Source organism: Cynocephalus volans, chromosome 10 (genome assembly GCF_027409185.1).
Source record: "Cynocephalus volans isolate mCynVol1 chromosome 10, mCynVol1.pri, whole genome shotgun sequence".
Taxonomy (NCBI): Eukaryota; Metazoa; Chordata; class Mammalia; order Dermoptera; family Cynocephalidae; genus Cynocephalus; species Cynocephalus volans.
The window spans coordinates 39,035,179-39,053,717 of record NC_084469.1 but is presented as its reverse complement, the minus strand read 5'-3'; the positions used below and the strand labels follow the sequence as shown (position 1 = coordinate 39,053,717).

At 36.5% G+C, this 18,539-nt stretch overlaps 1 protein-coding gene across 1 annotated transcript in view; it reads right to left on the bottom strand.

Annotated features, from left to right (window-relative positions):
* The window catches only part of MAP2K4 (mitogen-activated protein kinase kinase 4), a 115,522-nt gene that overhangs the window by 72,049 nt on the left and 24,934 nt on the right, over window positions 1-18,539 (bottom strand). The window contains exon 2 of the mRNA XM_063109631.1: window positions 12,554-12,656. Coding sequence (XP_062965701.1) covers window positions 12,554-12,656 — 103 coding nt within the window. The remainder of the gene's footprint in view (window positions 1-12,553; window positions 12,657-18,539) is intronic.

The following is an 18,539-nucleotide window of genomic DNA, read 5'->3' as shown; positions in this document are numbered from 1 at the left end:
CTCTGTACCAGTGGTCCTCAAAGGCAATTTTGCACCCAAAGGGTCACTGGCAATGTCTGGAGACGTCTTGATTGTTACAACTGGGGAAGGCAGATGCTACTGGCATCTAGTGGGTAGAGTCCAGGTGCTAAACATCCTATAATGCACAGGACAGCCCCACCAACAAAGAATTTTCGAGCCTAAAATGTCAATAGTGGTAAGGTTGAGAAGACATGACTACTTCCAGTCTCTCAAGATAGGAGAAGGACTATCAATCTATCAATCTATCAAAACTATCAATCTATGAAGAATCAAGCATTCTTTAGTCAAAAAAATACATTTCTGCAGCACATAGTTATTCTTTAAAATGTTGCTTTTAATTAAAAACTGAAAGTAAGTACTGGCCAGTTAGCTCAGTCGGTTAGAGCACGGGACTGATAACACCAAGGTCCAGGGTTTGATCCCTGTACTGGCCAGCTGCCAAATAATAATAAAAATAATAATAATAAATTTTTTAAAAAGTGAAAATAATCTAAATAGCTGTCAGCAAAAAACTAGTTAAATATATAATACACTTGTACAATGTAATGAATGCTATATAACTGAGAAAGAATAAGGGTGTGTGCTAAAATATCTTCAAGATGTACTAAGTGAAAAAACTCAAGTTACAAAGCACTATACAATAAACCTGCTGTTTTGCATAAATATTTTTCAGGATTTAAATAAATTATTATATAATCTGATATATAATATTTTCTGCAAGGATATATTACACTTAATTGGGTTAAATTTGGAGAGAACTTTCTGTACGAACTGAACTCTCTTACCAGAAGCATGTATTACATGAACTATCTGAATGGGAAGATTATGGGTCATTTTGGTTTTCTTCTTTATACTTTCCTGTATTTAAAAAAAGAAAGAAAGAAAGTACGGGCTGATTAGCTCAGTTGGTTAGAGCATGGGGCAGTTAACACCAAGGTCCAGGGTTCCATCCCTGTACCAGCCAGCCACCAAAAAGAAAAAAAAAAAAGAAAGAAAGAAACAAACAAACAAAGGAACACTAGTAAATGTCCTTTTTAAAGCACAATGAAGACAACATGCCCCACACATTTTCTAGGGGAATCCAACTACTTTAGCACACTATATCTGATGTGATACAATAGATGCTCTAGATTAATCCTCAAAAGATACCTGATAAGCTTCTTAGAAATTTCACTCTGGGTTTCTCATCATGACAAAGGAAGCCAAATGGGAAGAAATAAAATTTGTCACGATATTGTTCTATAGACATATAAGCTAAATTCAATAAAAACACAGTGTTCATATACTTATCATTAAGTATCAAGATTGTTAAAACACTGGCTGTGATCACATAGTGGTTGGTACTCATGTTGTACCTGTTGTACCCACAGCAACCTCAGTTCCTATCCAATTCGTGGCACCAAAAACAAACATGCTGAAACTTACAGTACTCTGAGAACAAGGATAGAAAAACACAAACACTGATCAGTGAGAGTAAACTATCTATCCATATACTTACTGTTGTTTTGTGGGTTTTTTTTAATTGAGGTATAATTTACGCACGGTGAAATGCACAAATCATAAGCATAAAGTTCAATGAGTTTTGACACATGTATATACCCTTATATCTCACAAGCAATAACAAGATACAGAATATTCTATCACCCCAAGAGAGTTTCCCTGTGCTATTCATATCAGTCTCTCTGGGAGGCAAATACTGTTCTGATTTCAATCACCACACATCAGTTTTGCCTACTCTAGAATTTCACATAGACAGAATCTAATAGTATGCTGTCTTTGCGTCTGGCTTCTTCTGCTCAGCATTTCTGGAGATTCATCAGATGATGCAGGCATCAGTATTTTGTCCATTTTATTGTTGAAGAGTATTTTAATTGACTTTCTATTCTATTCCATTGACCTATTTGTCTGTCCTTAACAGCAGGTAGTTTAAGTTCTCCAACTCGCTTATTCTTTTACAAAACTGTGTTTGGATACCCTAGGTCCTTTGCATTTCCATATAAATTTTAGAATCAAAATGTCAAATTATATATATTTCTAAAAGTTTTCTGGGATTTCACTGAATCAACAGATCAATGTGAGAAGAACAGACATTTATAATCCTGTAACTTCCAATCCTCGAACATGGCATCTCCAGGTATTCAGGTCTTTAGTTTCTCTCAGCAATGTTTTACAGTTTCCAGCATAAAAGTCTTATTGCATTTTTTTAAAATTTATTCCTAAAGATTTTATGCTTTTTCATGCTAATACAATCATTTTTAAAATTTCATTTTCCAAGTACTTGTCTATAGCAAATTTTTTTAAAGTTGTTTGTGATATAATGATCATGTATCCTGTGACCTTACTAAAGACACTTTATATTTCTAGTAATTTTTTGTAGATCAATTACTACATATATGACCATAATGTCTGCCCCACAAAAGGCTGTTTTGTGTCTTTCTTTCCAATCTTTAGGTATCTTAAGTCTTTTTCTTACTTTATTACACGGGACAGATCCTCCAGTACAATATAAAACGATTGGTGAGTATGGACTTTCTTGCCTTGTTACCAATATTGGAGAAAGCATTGAATCTTTCAACATTTAGTATAATATTAGCTGTAGGTTTTCCAGGCTGAGGAAGTTCTCCTCTCTATTCCTACTTTAATGAGAATTTTTATAATGAATGAATATTGAATGTCACTGAATACTTTCCCTGTACCTACTAAAATGATGACATATTCTTCTCCCTTATTAATGCAGTGAATTATATTGATGATTTTCAAACACCAAATTAGGATGAATCCTATTTGGTTGCGATATATTATCCTTTCTGTATATTTCTAAGCTCAATTTGCTAACATTTTGCTAACAATTTAAGTGTATGTTCATCAGTACATACACTTTAGTCTCCTTTTTCTATAATGTACTTGGTTTTGACACCAGGGTTATGCTGATCTCATGAAATGAGTTAGAAAAATGTTCACTACTCTGTTTTATAAAAAGTTTTGTTTAGTCTTACTTCTTCTTTTAATAGTTTGATAAAACTCACCAAGAAAACAATCTGGGCCCCAAGTTTCCTTTTTGGGAAAGGTTTTAATTATAAATTCAATTTTTTTAATAGATGTGGGGCTTCAAATTTTCCGTTTCTTCTCGGGTCAGTTTTGATAATTTATGTCTTTCAAGGAATCATCCAGTTGTCAAATTTAATGCCATAAAATTATTCATTTCACTTATTATGATTTGATGTCTGTGGGATCTATCGTGATATTCCCTCTTTCATTCCTGACAATAACAACTTGGGCTTCTACTTTTCTTTGATCTGTCTTCTTAGGGATTCATCACTTTTATTGATCTTTCCAAGAAACGACTTTCTTTTCCCCCCCTATGATTATCTTTACTGAATCATAATTGATTATACATATTTTGGGGGTTCAATGTTGACATATGTTGATCAACTCAATATTATCAGTATATATATTACAAATAGTACTTATTCTTTATGCCCCTTATCCAATCTCTCCCCATCCCCGTTCGTCCCTCCTGCCACCTCTGATAACCCTATATTTCTTTTCTCCTTCTGAAAGAGTAACAGTTACTCTGTTGATTTGTTGCCTAGATGATCTGTCCAATGCTGAGAGAAGTGTGTTCAGGTCCCCTACTATTATCGAAGAGCAGATGCTTCTTCTATCACTCTAGAATGGGCTTTGTGGAGAGAGGCATCCTCTTCTTTTCTTTGGTCTCCACTTGTGACTCTCCTTGCATCAATGCACTTGAGTGGCTGGCAGGCCATCTGAATGGTGGTTGTGGCATCTAGCCACTTTTGCAGCAGCTGTAGCTATTATAGAGGCTGTGGTGGGTCACCCACATGGAAGCGGTGTTTTTGGCATGCTCCTTGCCTGGTTGCGAGAGGAAAGATCGGTCCCCACTCCATACCTCAGGACCCCAGGTGGGCCCCGTGGCAGCAGTGGCATGCCTGGATGTGGGAGGAGGGGTTGGTCCCTGGCTCCATCTGTTTTTACATTCTAAGATGTTATGGAGCAGCTGGGTGGGAGGGGAAGAAAGGAAAGGGGAAAGAAATAGGGTGAGAGAAGGAGAAAGGAGGAGGAGCATGGCTAAGGCCCATGGCACCCCCATCATTCCTGCAGGGGAGACCAGGGGACTTCCAGAGGTGGCTTGGTCATTGCTGGGCTGAATGCAGATGTCAGGGGGTGTGGCCGAAGCCCTTAGCCCCCTACAACCCTGGCTTAGGAGCCCAGGGTGTTTCCTGTGGCACCTCAGTGGTCGTTGCTGGGCCGACTGTAGGTGTCAGGGGGGGCGTGGCTGAGGCCCTTGGGGGCACCCTCTCTGCCCAGCTTGGGAGCAAGGGGCACTTCCTGCAGAGGCTCAGTGGTTGTCACTGGGCTGGGTGCAAGTATCAGGGGCGTATGGTTGAGACCCCAGGCCTTACCCCCTTCCTGGCTTGGGAGCCCAGGGTGTTTCCGGTTCCTCTAGGTTTTATAAGTGTTCCTTGGTGAAGTGGAACCTTTACTAGTTAATATCAAATTGTGTCCCTGGTCTGTGGGTATTTTGTTTTTTCTTTCAGTTCTGTATTGGATTATCCATTGTTCCCATTACTTAAACTCTGCACTGGAACTAATTTGTTATCCTTTGCTTACTTTTAAAATGGGGGAATTTCCTGTGGGGACCAGCACTTGAGCCCTGTGGTTGTGCTAAATTGCTGCTTTGCTGCTGATTCTCTGGGGAAGTCTTTTGTGCAGCTCAGGTTTTAGTGGTTGACTTTGTAGGTACGTCCAGGTCTCGTTTTAAACGGTATACCTGGGTTGTGTGGAAACTCTGGTCTGTACCTGAGTCTTTTCAGCAAACTGCACCCCCTGCAGTTCTATATTCCTGACCAGTCTATACAGAGTGGGCCTGTGTTGACAGGAGGGCAGATCAGCTGTCCATGCTATGCCCCAATGTTCCACAGGTGGCCCATCTCCCCCCACCTCCCGCATTTCAGACACTTCCCATGGGAAGGGCCAGGTGCTAGTTCCTTGCAATGACTCACCGGCCACTGAGTGGCTCCTTTTTTCAGTTGTTGTGCCTCCTCGCTCCTGTGTGGGTCCACAAGAATCCTGTTAATGGTCTTGCCAGCCTGAGGGCCAACAAGGCCCTCTTCTCCCCTGCCGCCTCCAAGCAACTTTATAGGAAAGGCACAGCAGTGGCTTCTGTCAGTTGCTCTGTGCATTCAGCAGCTCCAGACTTGAAGAGGCTGGGATTCAAAATGGTAGAAGCGGTCCTTTCTTTCTCTCATCATGGCTTCTCCTGTCTCCATGCACTCCATAGGTCTCTCCTCCTCTTCTCCTGAGCTCTAACCGTGCCAGCTTGGCTGTCATTGCTTTTTAATAATTGTAAATTGGTTGATTTGTGGGAGAGAGTGACGTTGGGGACTGTCTATTCTGCCATCTTGACCAGAAGCTGAAGAAACAACTTTGGAATGGTTGATTTTCTCTAGTATTTGTCCATTTTCTATTCTGTTGATTTCTCTTCTTCAGTATTTTCTTTCTTCTACTTATTTATGTGTTTAATTTGCTCTCTCCTAGTTCCTTAATGTTATCCATTACTCTTTCTAATGATTCTGTGTTTGTGCCTTGCCCAGACATTAAAATATTTAGGAACATTATCATATTTTCTATTTCTTTCTGATTCATTTAGCACCTGTAATCATTCTCTCGATCAAGTTTAATTCATGCCCCTTTCTTTAAAATCAAAATGAATTTCCTAAATTAAGAAACAAATATTTAGATAATCAGTTATAAAAGGAGCATATATTTCCTTTAGTCAAGAAGATTAGTTTTAAAAGCCCACCTAGGGCCAAGCCCGTGGCGCACTCGGGAGAGTGCAGCGATGGGAGCGCAGCAACGCTCCCGCTGCGGGTTCGGATCCTATATAGGAATGGCCGGTGCACTCACTGGCTGAGTGCCGGTCACAAAAAAGACAAAAAAAAAATAAAATAAAATAAAAGCCCACCTAATGAAGAGACTTCCAAATAAACATGCATCAGTCCCCCTTACTCCCTAAACACTAACGAAAAACCAGCGAAAGATTTTTAGAAGATACAAACCCCCAATGTAAAAAAGACTAGGAGAGGAGACAATACTAGAAGAGAAAGGGCAACAAATTTTTGGAAGATCAAAAGTAAATAAACGAGAGGTAACTGAATTTGCAAGGCAGAGAATGGTGAAACTAAATACTGCCTACAACAGGGAATATCAAAACAAGTAAATTGACTTGAACTACAAAAATCCAGAAAAGTTCAAGAATGGCAAGCATCACTTGAGGATGAGGGGTGGGGGGTCAAATCCAGAGACACTACTAAAAGTCTACATAATGAGAAATTAAATCCTTAGATGACCCCAACCAGGTGATGGTCCCTCCTCTGCCTCAGCAGGTGACCCAAAGCTGTATAATCTGGAGAAACTATAGCAGAGAGGCACCAGGCACAGAGAAGAAATACAGTAAAGTGGAATAAGTAAATGTCTATATAATAGATATATACCTCGCCTCCTTTGCCTGGTGTGACTCCCAGAATTATAGTAGCCTGACATAAGAGGGTACTTCAAAAAGTTCACGGAAAAAATATAGTTAAAAGATAATATGAACCTTTTTGTGAATATTTTGAAGTACCCTCATATATACCTTCCCTCAGCAACCCAGTCTAACCTCAATGCACCCTTAAGTGAGATACATTTTTTTTCCTCCCAAGAAAAAGAGAGATTAGCCCAAGGGAAAAAAAAAAAAAAAAAGACCTCCACATACTGCCATTTGGGAATTCTCCAAAGGAAAATATCAAGTGCCTTTCTTTCACCACACTGTGAGTCCCACCAGGTAAATCACAAAGGTTCCAATCAACTTTTTATTGCCTTATTTTATATATGTATATGTGTCAGACGACGAAGGATCAACCAAAATCAAGAGAAAACATATTTAAAAAAAGAGAAAATACATATAGAGTTGAAGAGGAAAAGAAATTAAGAAAAATAAGTATTCAAACTAAGAAGTCCAAGACCTAAAGTAAAGTTCCAGTAGGAGAGCTCATGGAGAGAGAATCAAAAGAATAAAAGAATAATAAATCATTTTTCCAAGAATAAAAGGTAGTGGTTTCTAGATTGAAAGAGTCTACCAACGGCAAGATGGAAGGAAAGAAAAAAGGAAGGAGGAGGAGAACAGAATAGAAATTAAAATATAAAGCAGATATAGTGAGATTTCAGATGTTGGGGGAAAAGACAAAACCCCACAATCAAACCATAAAGGAAAAAACAGGTCATGTTCCAAGGTTCAGGAATCACAATCATATCTGACTTTTTAAAATAATCCTGAAAGAAAGGAAACATTGGAGAAATGCCTCCAAAATTCTTAAGAAAAATTTCTACCCCAGAATTCTACAGCCAATAAAACTACAATCTATTATGGTTAGTTAGATAAAGACATTTCCAGGCATACAAAGACCCAAAAAGCTTTCTTACTAACAAAGAAACTCTTATCTCAGGAATATTTAGAAGATAAACTCCACCAAAATGAGGATGGAAACTAAAAAAAAAAAAAAAAACCATAAAATCCCAGAAAAAGGGAATCAAAATCAGGCATTCATAAAGCCATGGTTAACAGCCATACAGCGAGCCTAAAGTGCAACCACTCAGACTAGAGCAAGAGTAAATCTTGACTCTCAATTCAGTGCACTGAGAGTACTCAACCATTATTCATCATGATGAAAACATAGAATATAATAGTAGAATATCTACTTCTGTTTGTCAAATGTATATGCAGAACATGATTTCAGCAAGAAGCCCTGCCACATTTATAAGAATACCCCAGGATATCAAAAAGACTTATAGTGCCTAGTGTAATCCATACCTGAAAGAATCTTAAAAGGTAGCAACACATTTTTTCTTTGATCTTCCTTTGTAGTAAACAGCTTAACCCTTTCATTTTAAGAAGCAAAGGACAGAACATTAGCATCTGTTAAATTTAGGTAGCAGGTAACAAGAATCTCTATTATAATACTTATTTTCAATGTTTTAGAAATATTTATAACTTTAACCAATGATAATTAAAAACCAGGTTTCCTGTTCAGGTTGTCTCTTCACCTTCTAAGGAGTCAAATGAAAGAGTTAAAGGAAAGGAATTAAAGGAAAGAAACAATGAAAAAACAGAGATTTAAACAAATTTCTGAATAACTGAAAGTCAACAAAAATGTATAAACAAAGAAAAAATAATCAATTCCAAGAGAAGGGACTCTAGTTTAAAAAACTAATCAGCCAGGCAGAGCCCGGGGCGCACTCAGGAGAGTGCGGTGCTGGGAGCGCGGCGACACTCCCGCCGCGGGTTCGGATCCTATATAGGAATGGCCAGTGCACTCACTGGCTGAGTGCCGGTCACGAAAAAGACAAAAAATTAAAAAAAAACTAATCAGCCAACTGCATATTGAGCAGGACCTTGTTTACATCCTGCTTCAAACTGTTAAAAAAAAAAAATGATGAAGTAATCTGCTTGTTTGATGACATTAAAGAAACATTTTTTCTACTAGATCTAATAATGGTACTGTGATTATGTTTTTTAAAAGGAGTCCCTATCTTCTAGACATACTGAAATATTTATAAATGAAACAATCTCTGAGGTTTGTGGAGGAACAGATAAAAACAACATTAGCCACACTTAACTCTTGACGCTGTTAAAGCTGATTGATAAGCACAGAGTACAGACATATTATTCATTTACCACTAGTTTTGGATATGTTTGCAATTTTCCATAATAAAAGGTTTAAAAAAAAAAAAACAGTAATAGAGAAAACTATAACCCATAACACATGGTAAGATGTGGGCATGCAGCAAATATGAGAGACAAATCATGGTCCCAGCAGAAACCTGGATCAAAGAGGATCCAGTTAGAAGGAATGAAGGCCTCGAAACAGAATTAATTAAAATTCTTTCTATAAGAAAGGGCTATTTGATTCCACCTTTCCTCTCTGACCTCCCCCCCAAAATAAAAAGAGAGTATGTCTCTAAAGAAAACAAACATATTTGGAGAGAACGAGTCCTCCTGGGGTGAATGATGGCCCTTCAGATTCTGGCATTTGAAATATTCTTGCCCTAACAGCCAGCTCTCAAACAGCTCACAGAAAAGTAAAGCCACGCCCACCAAATAATGACCCATAACCAGAGCTTCCAATTAATGGAAAATTAATGAACAATCAAAAATTACAAGATGTGGAAAAAACTAACATAAAGAAGACAAAGATTAACAAAAACTGATCCTTAAGGAAACAGATAATCCAGAAGACAAAAAAGAATTTTAAAATTCCTATTTTGCACCCATAAATTAAAAATGAAATACTAAGAAAAAGCCACACTCAACCCTTGGAATTTCCAAAATAGAATATTCCATAGAGGGGTCAGAAAATAAAGGAAATCTCCCAGAATATACAGCAAGAAAACAAGAGATGGGAAATATAACAGAAAAGCCAAAGACACAGGTGGTCCAAAATCCAAGTAGCACAAGTTTCAGGGAAAGATAGAAAAAACATGAAAGAATACATGCTTTCCAAAAAGAAAGCAGCAAAAATTTTCTCAGAAACAGACATACATGAATCTTTAAACTAAAAGGGTTCATCTGGTACAGAGAAAGATGATCCAAACCTAAGCATACCTCTTATAATTATAGAACACCAAGAATAAAGCGTAAATGTTAAAAGCTTCAAATGAGATAGAAATACGTAATCTTTAAGTAACATCTCTGCTGTAATTAAATAGATATACACATGGTTCCCAAAACTTATCTTTTGTACTTACGCTCACCAGAATGCCATTCTCTTCTCTCCATCTGTCCTTGCCTACCTGTCTATCAAAATCCAATTTAAATCTTGCTCCTCTGTGAAACCTTCCACCAAGCAGTTTGAAGTGACCTTACCCCCTCCCGCCCCTTTCATTTGACATTCTGTCTGTATTACCTTGTGCCTTACTTCTTGAATTGCTGTAGCCAACTGTAATTTCTTGGAACTTCATTTGAACTATCGGTTCTCAGAAAATAAAAATGTTTTCTTATAGTTTTTTAAAAATCTTCCAAAGGATGTTGTACTCAGGAGACATCAAATGCCAGGTGGATCTAAAATAATTCCCAGGACATATCTTAACTTCGTCAGTTGCTTATTTCATCTAATCTTTTCCTAAATTCATGAACAAGTTTTAGATTTATATCCATAACTAAAGTTCAAGAAAATTGGGGGAAGAAAAACATAAAATGGCAAGAGATATCTTATTTCAAAGCTCTCACAAACTGCAAGTTATGTTTTCTAATTGCAAAGTCCTTATCCTAAACAGGAACCAACAGGTTTTTAGCACCTGATGGTATACAACTCAAAGAGTACAAAAGGATACCTTATGGAAGGGGCTGGGGAAGTAGAGGAGATATGCTGTCCTAAGTAATGAAACAATTATCTTCGATCAGTATCAATGCCAGTAGTTGCCTACTCCTGATCCAGATCAACAGGCCTGTGTAATAATAAAATTGCAACAAAATCTGGAATTTTTACATACCAGAATCAAGTTCTAAAGATTCTACCATAAGGTAAAAATGCCTATTACCACATCCTCTCAAACTTTTAGCACTTACTAGAAGAGACAAAAGATGAGAAACATAGCTGATTATAGGATGATTATAAAACACCAGTTCAAAACAAAAAATAAAACAATTGATTCAACTGTTGGAAGAAAGCTTTTTTTCACCCTATTTTTACCATTTTTCAAAAAAAAATAAAAAAGACTTTGTCTATAAATTCCCCATAGATGAAGAAACTCCTGAGGGAAGACAGTACAGATATGTGAATGCTTTTCCAGTTCTAAATTTAAGTTGTTTTTCTCTTTGTCCAAAAAGCTTTAAAAAAATTAAGATCTGATTAGTTTGGTTACTACTACTATATCCTTTCTTTTTTAAACTTCAAACATGTGGTTCAGCTCATAACCAAGTTAACAGAAATAGACTATGTTCAAAAATTAGTTTTGTACTAGCTCTCACTAGAAATTCTAGGAAGTGAGGAAGGAGATTCTTTTAAGAGTGTTTTCTTGCTTCTGGAGTTCTGACTAATTAAGAAGTACTATGTTTCCTTCCTCAATATATCCCCCCATGATGTTTTAGAAAAGATGATAAAAAGGCTGCTGAGCTCTGACAAGAAATCTAGTTATGAACACCTGTCTAATAAAACTGATAGAGAGCATTCCTAGTCAAGTAAACTGTTACTCCAGTTTTCACTTAAAATATCTTTCCTGTCCTCTAAGGTTATAGGTGAAAGCATAAGAGTATATACACACACACATATACAACCCTCCCTTCTAGACACTGCCATTTTAAAAATAACAAAATATTTTAAGCATCGCTATTGCAAGACACTATACTTTCTACAAATTTGTTACAGTTTGAAAATACAATGCATACCAAACTTTAAAAGAAAACAGCAATAAATCTGCCTCTTTGGGAAGAATATATTTGAAGTCTAATCAAGTTTGAATACAAACTGTTGAGGAATTACTAAAAAACATAAAATAATGTATTCTGCCAGCTTTTAAAACCCTAACTTATATCACTTGCTTCACAGTTCTCAATTCTAGGACTAACTGGAAATTATTTTTATGAACATAGGTATAAATGTAAAGTCACTGGCCTTCATGTTCATGATAGGTTTATTGGGAGAAGAAGAGATTATAAGCTAATATATCACATCACTTAGACTCAACTGAAAGTCTATATAAAAGATTATTCTGAGGGTATTATTTTAAATTAACTAACATGTTTCTAATAATATTTTCAGTGAGATGCTATAATATCATTTCTATTTTTTAATAAGAATATTCAGTGAATAAAAATAATCACTGAAGTACATACACTGACATGTATACAATCCTTTCAATTTACTATGACATGAAAATCTTACAGGAATTTAGCTTATTAACAATGAGAATCTATTTTGTCACCAAATAAGTAATGAGGATTTGTACAAATCAACGGAGGACTATTAGATTTCCTAAATACACTTGCAATTTAATTGGAAATCCAGAAGAAAAGGGATGAACAATATTCTCAAAGAGTTTAGTAAGAAATTAAAAAGATATAAATGCATCTGGATCTTCAGCTTTTTTTCCTCTCCAAATAAAATTTAAAAAGGAAAATTGTATTTACCTACTTACTACAGAATCAATAGCTTTCTTTTTTTTTTTTGGACTGGTAAGGGGATTGCAACCCTCAGAGCTTGGTGTTGTCCGCACCACACTCAGCCAGTGAGTGCACCAGCCATCCCTATATAGGATCCGAACCTGTGGCCTTGGTGCTAACAGCACCACACTCACCCGAGTGAGCCATGGGGCCGGCCCCAGAATCAATAGCTTTCTATTTAAGTTCAAATAGTAATATTTCAAACGGTCCATAAGATAATGGAAATACCAAACCCCTGGCTTGGAAAAATTCATAAAACACAGTAACTTTAAAACCTTTGCTTGAGTTGAGTCTTTCATTACCAAGAATACTCACATGTGTGGGTTTTGAACTCCTGTAGGATTGGGATTCAGAGTAAACCTTGCTGTAGATTTGAAAGGTGGATTTGCAAAATTCAACTTCAGTGCTTTGCGTTTACCTGAGAAATAACAAATAAAAAGTAAAAGTTTCAAGTACTATGAAACAGGTACTATTCTGAGGGCATAAGAAATTCTCACCAAAAGGCAGAAAAACTTACTTTAACAAATAGTTAACATAGGATAATATTTTGAAAGGCAACAAAGAATTTCCCAGATTTTAAAAAATAAATAAAAATACATAAAGTTGTTACTAACCACAAATCACTCACTATGCTGCAATACAAGTGAGAGATGTTCATTCAGTGCCTCAAGTTTACATTGTTCAGAGGTCTTAACATTTATGCAAATGAAAATACTACTATAACCCATTTATCTCAGCAGATATACTGAAAAATTCTAAAATATTACCACCTCACAAGTATACTTTAATGCCTTCAGTTTGATAAAAATCATTTTCCCTCAAGTTCAATATAAACAACTGACTGAAGAATCTGAAGCATTCTGCAACCATAATGAGCTAAAAATATTATGGTACAGTCAATTTCAAGTTAATAACACAGATATTACAAATAATTACTTCCTTCAAGCAGTTTCTTTGGGGTGGGAAGGGGGGAGGTATCAACATTTTTTACTACACAAGTAAAACATTACACAAAAGCCAGAAAATTCAGAAAGAACAAAAAGATAAACAAAAATACATATAAATTTTATATATACATTTATATAATGTACACAGTTTATAAAAAAAAAAAATTATATGCACTTATCAACCCAATTACCCCAAAATAATCATTGTTTACTTTCTATTGGAGACTTTTTCTATACACAGATACAGACATGTATTTTTCCCCCTACAACTGAAATCAGATCATGATACTGTTTTGTAACATGCTTTACTCCTGACCACATTTCTTTCTATATCAATAAATCTTACAGAACCATTTCTTTAGAATTTATATCAATACTTTGTTACAGTGTTGGATTTTTAAGCACTTACAGCAAATCTTGGTTTAATGTTCATATTAAGGATGTTTTTCCTGCACTCACTCACTCACCACAGTTTACTACGCATGTATCAATCTACTCAAAAAATATCTCTGCAATCCAAACACTTTCCCACCTCAGTGGCTTCAGATTTACTATAGGGCTCAAACTGTAGAAGTGAGATTTGAAATTTTGAGCGAGCCACACTAGTTGGAGAGGACTGCAAGGACAGAGCATAGGGCTTCTTCTCCACATGGTTCCTAGATCAGCTTTCTGGGATGGGCCTTTCTACGGGACAATGTGAATTCCCAAGAAGGCCAGAAACATCCATTTTCAGAAATAAGGATAGGACGCATGAATTTTCCATATAATTTGCCCTATCAGGTGCCAAACATTTGTTTTAAAATCATTTTTATCTGACAGCAAGTGTAGGAAGGATATTTGAACTACTCACACAAAAGGGATTCTAAGAAAAATGTCAGATTTGACTGTATTAAAAAAAACCCTGCATATTACCAAAAAGAAAACTTTAAAAAATTAGAATTAAAAACTTAAGAAAACCCTAGCAATGCAAAATCAGTAACTCTACATATATAAAGACATCACACAATAAAAAAATAGAAAACTTGGCAAGGATATGAACAGTAAAGACAAATTGAGTAAAAAAATATGAAAGAGCACTAATACCAAAAATATTTAAAACTTTTGTTCACATGAAATTGACAGTTTGGGGGCTTTACAATGACAATGTGTGTGTATATATATGGGTGTGTGTGTGTGACAATAACATATTGACAATGACAATGTGTGTGTATATATATGGGTGTGTGTGTGTGTGTGTGTGTGTGTGTGTGTGTATGTGTGTGTGTGTGACGGTAACATATTGGCCAGAATGACTATGTAAAAGTAACTCACACAGTAAAATTGCTAGTGGAAAAGCAGTTGATACAACTTTTCTGGTTAGAGATTCAGCAATACACAAGAAAATTTTAAAGATAAATATGCTTTTATTTCTTGGGAATTTGTCTTTAGGAAATATCTCAAGACAGAGGATTATTCCTGGGCCTTGAAACCTAATGCAATTTGCCATGCTGGATTCTGAAATTACTTGGGACTGCTGACTCCTTCCTTCCATCTTCTCCTTTTTTGAATGGAGATGTCTGTAAGTGTTACCCAGCACCTGTCCTACCACTATTTTGGAAGCAGATAATGTGTCTTCAAGTTTCTAGGTCCACAGAGAGGGATTTTGTGCCAGAATGGATAATACTTAAGAGTCTCACCCATACCTGATTTACATTATTTTGATGATGAGATTTAGGACTTTTGAGATAAGAATATTTAGGTATATTTAGATCATAGACTTGATGCCATAATGAGTTAAAACTTTGGGGATGTTGGGGTAGGAGAATGTATTTTGTTCATGGGATGGACATGAATACTTGGCCAGAAAGCAGACTGTAGTGGCCTGAATGGTGGCCCCCAAAGATACCAGATTCTAATCCCTAGGGACCTATTAATGTTACATTACATGGCAAAGTGTCTGCAGAAAAGATAAGTTAAGGACCTCTGCAATCATAAATTTGAATGAGTTCAATCCCCACAAACTCTCCAAACTGAAAGCTGAGCACTACCTATCATGTGGTGTGTGTTTAAAACCAGCTGGTACATCATTTATGATCTCCATATAAAGAAAAACTGATAAAAGACTAAGATCAAATGCAGGAAAATGAAGGTACAAAGAACCCTTGTGAAAACTATCCAAAGAATAATACCAAAATTGACCCTTTCTTCAAATGACCAATTTGAGGGGGCAGTAGTCAAACTTTGCAAGCAAATGATAAAATGTATTACTATAATTAAAACTTACTCAAACTCTTTTCTTGGAAATACATATCTGTACTTAATATAGAGAGGGAGAAAGAAATTCTTTTCGGCACTGCACTCACATTTAAACAAACCAAAACACTAGGCATTTCTCCCTTAGCTCTCATTCTTAGTACCTCATTCTAAAAACGGAAAGATTACCCAGATAAACAGGTTAAATTAGCTAGAGTAAATTTCTATTGTTTGCAACTAAAAACCCTAATTGATAAGAAAAACAGTATTTGTCCTCATCACATTTCCAAAGCTCTGCTCTACCCCTCAGGACAATACCGCCTAACTTTTTTCATATAATGGCTTATACAGAAAACGAAAACATTTGTTAAACACACTGGGAAAATGAGCATCACAGCTGGCCCACAGGTGGTTTGGGCAGTTCAGAAGCCCCAGGCCCCATTTAGTGGCTCCAAGGACTGAGGGGAGTGATCTCTCCAATCTGACCACTCTCTGCTTTCAAAGCTCTGCCTTAAGAGGACACCAGCACTATCAAAACAAGCTTTTCGCATCACCTGTATACAATGTCTTCCTGAAAGTTCTCATAAGAAAAGCACTCCCAAGCATGGGATCATCAAGAATATTAAGAATCATGATTCTGAAGAACGGGGATTAGGCCAAGCATATCCATACTCATGGAGGCCTACGAATTATCCTTTGCTCTAATTCTGAGCAACTCATGGCCTCAGAATATTGCAATTGAAAGGAAGACATTGTCCATTTTTATGTAGCTTTAAGCAAGACGATAAAGAGTCCTGAATATTCTCTCTTCGCTAACTTCTCAAGAAATACAAATCTTTAACATCATTTCCCACAATCAGCTAGGGTGACCCTATAGTTTGGATCAATCCTGGTCAAAGCCCCAGCAGGGGCAGTTGAGAGTCTACCACCCAAACAGGGAATCTATAGAATCTCTACAATCTAGGTTACCAAAAGTGTCTCTCCTTCACCTTCTACAGATGAGGAAGAAGTGTCGTGTCCTCATTATTCATTAAGAACCAGCATTATTTATAGTTTCCAAAAACATCAAAAAGAGTCTGTCCTCAGAGAGATACTATGTTTACACTGTTAAATGTAAATACAAAATGAAGTTAAAGGTTTGTACTGCTTGAGAAGTTAGTGGAGGGAGAATATTCAGGGTTCTTTATCATCTTGTTTAAAGCTAAATAAAGATGGAAGATGTCTTTCTTTCAACTTCAATATTCTGAGTCTGAGTTGCTCTGAATTAGAGCAAAGAATCTTCCCAGATCTCCATAAGCATGAGTCCATTTTGCCACTTCATTCATCCTCAAGTCTGTTCCCATCAACAAACTGTAAACAATTTTCTGCTCTAAATTTTTAACTATATTGATTTATCTTTGATCTCTGCAAATCACCTATAAAATAATATGTACCTAAAACAAAATATTAGTTCAACAAGTATTTACTGGATTAAAATCATTAGTAGTTGCTCTTTTAAGCCACTGTCACATATCAAAGGAGCTAGGTAGAAATCATCAAAAAGCAATCAGAATCAGTGCCTCTCAAGGAACCCCAAGAACCCCCAATGCCATGACAGGATTCCCTAGAACCAATCATAGGAAAAAGTGAGAAAACTGGAACTGTAATGTACAGGTCATTCATATAAATTTTTTTGTTTTTGTTTTTGTTTTAAAGATGACCGGTAAGGGGAACTCAACCCTTGATTTGGTGTTGTCAGCACCACACTCTCCCAAGTGAGCCAACCAGCCATCCCTATATAGGGATCCGAACCCATGGCCTTGGTGTTCTCAGCACCACCCTCTCCCAAATGAGCCAAGGGCCGGTCCTTAGAATATTTTTAATATTGGTGATTGACCCACAAGTATTCAGAGCACCCGATGGGCTTAGAATATTTTTAATATTGGTGATTGACCCACAAGTATTCAGAGCACCCGATGGGCAGGGAGCAGGGAATGCCTTAAATTCTCACTTCTCCCTTAGCTCTCATTCTTAGTACCTCATTTTCAAAATGGAAAGATTACCCAGAAAAATTTTTACAATTATCTGTAATCACAGGTTATGAAATGGGTAACACACAATTCCAACTATGCAACTTTATATTCAAACAATTTCAGAAATGAGGAAATAAAGTGGTAGGAAAAAACTTACTTTCATTTCCTTTTCTCCCTAAATTACTACAGTGATGAGGGACCTAACTTATTTCATAAGCTCAAGAGAAAAAGAGAGGAAAGAGAAGCTGGTCTGTTAGCTCAGTTGGGTAGAGCACGTGTTACAACACCAACATCAAGGGTTTGGATCCCCATACTGGTCAGCCACCAAAACAAAACAAAACACAAAAAAGAGAAGAAAGATGTTAGACTTAGAATTAGAAGAAATAGGCAACTTTGTTAGTTCTATTCTAAAGCTTGCGATATCAGGCATTCCATGTATCCATGTACCATCAGATAATATTATATGGCCCCTATTTCCCACCTCATCCTTAGCTAACTAAGAGTGAGCACTTACCAAAATATTCATAAAGTCTCACTCAGAACTTTGAACTCTCTTCAGTAAAACACTGTTATTCACCCATGCAGCTAAGCATTTTGGAAACTGGACTGTTTGGAGTTTAAGAAATCAAGTAAATGTCCCAACAGCAACTTTTGGCACATTTTAACACTTTTGTGTGCAAAATGGATTTTGAGGAAGCCCAATGTAATACTTTACATAACCACCAGTGCAGAAATATCACAATTATACACAAGCTATTGTGCCAAGCAGTGGAGACGAAAAGATAGATTAAGGTAGCTGACCCAACCACAGAGACTATTGTTTACCATTCTGCCAAAATCAAAAAAAAGGAATGTGGTAGGAAGCAGCTAAAGGGTAGAACAGAGAAGAAAATTACTTTTGCTAGATGGTAAATAATCATCATTGAAATACTAGTAAATATAAAAACAGGGATATTTCTGTGGTCTAGTAATCTACACATATGTAAAATCAGGATATCTGGCCGGACTGTTGTGGTGAAAATTAATATACCTTAAATCTGTAATGGTTGGCAAATAGTAGATATGAAAAAGTCATAACTACTGTAATATTAATTACAAGTATTAAAACAT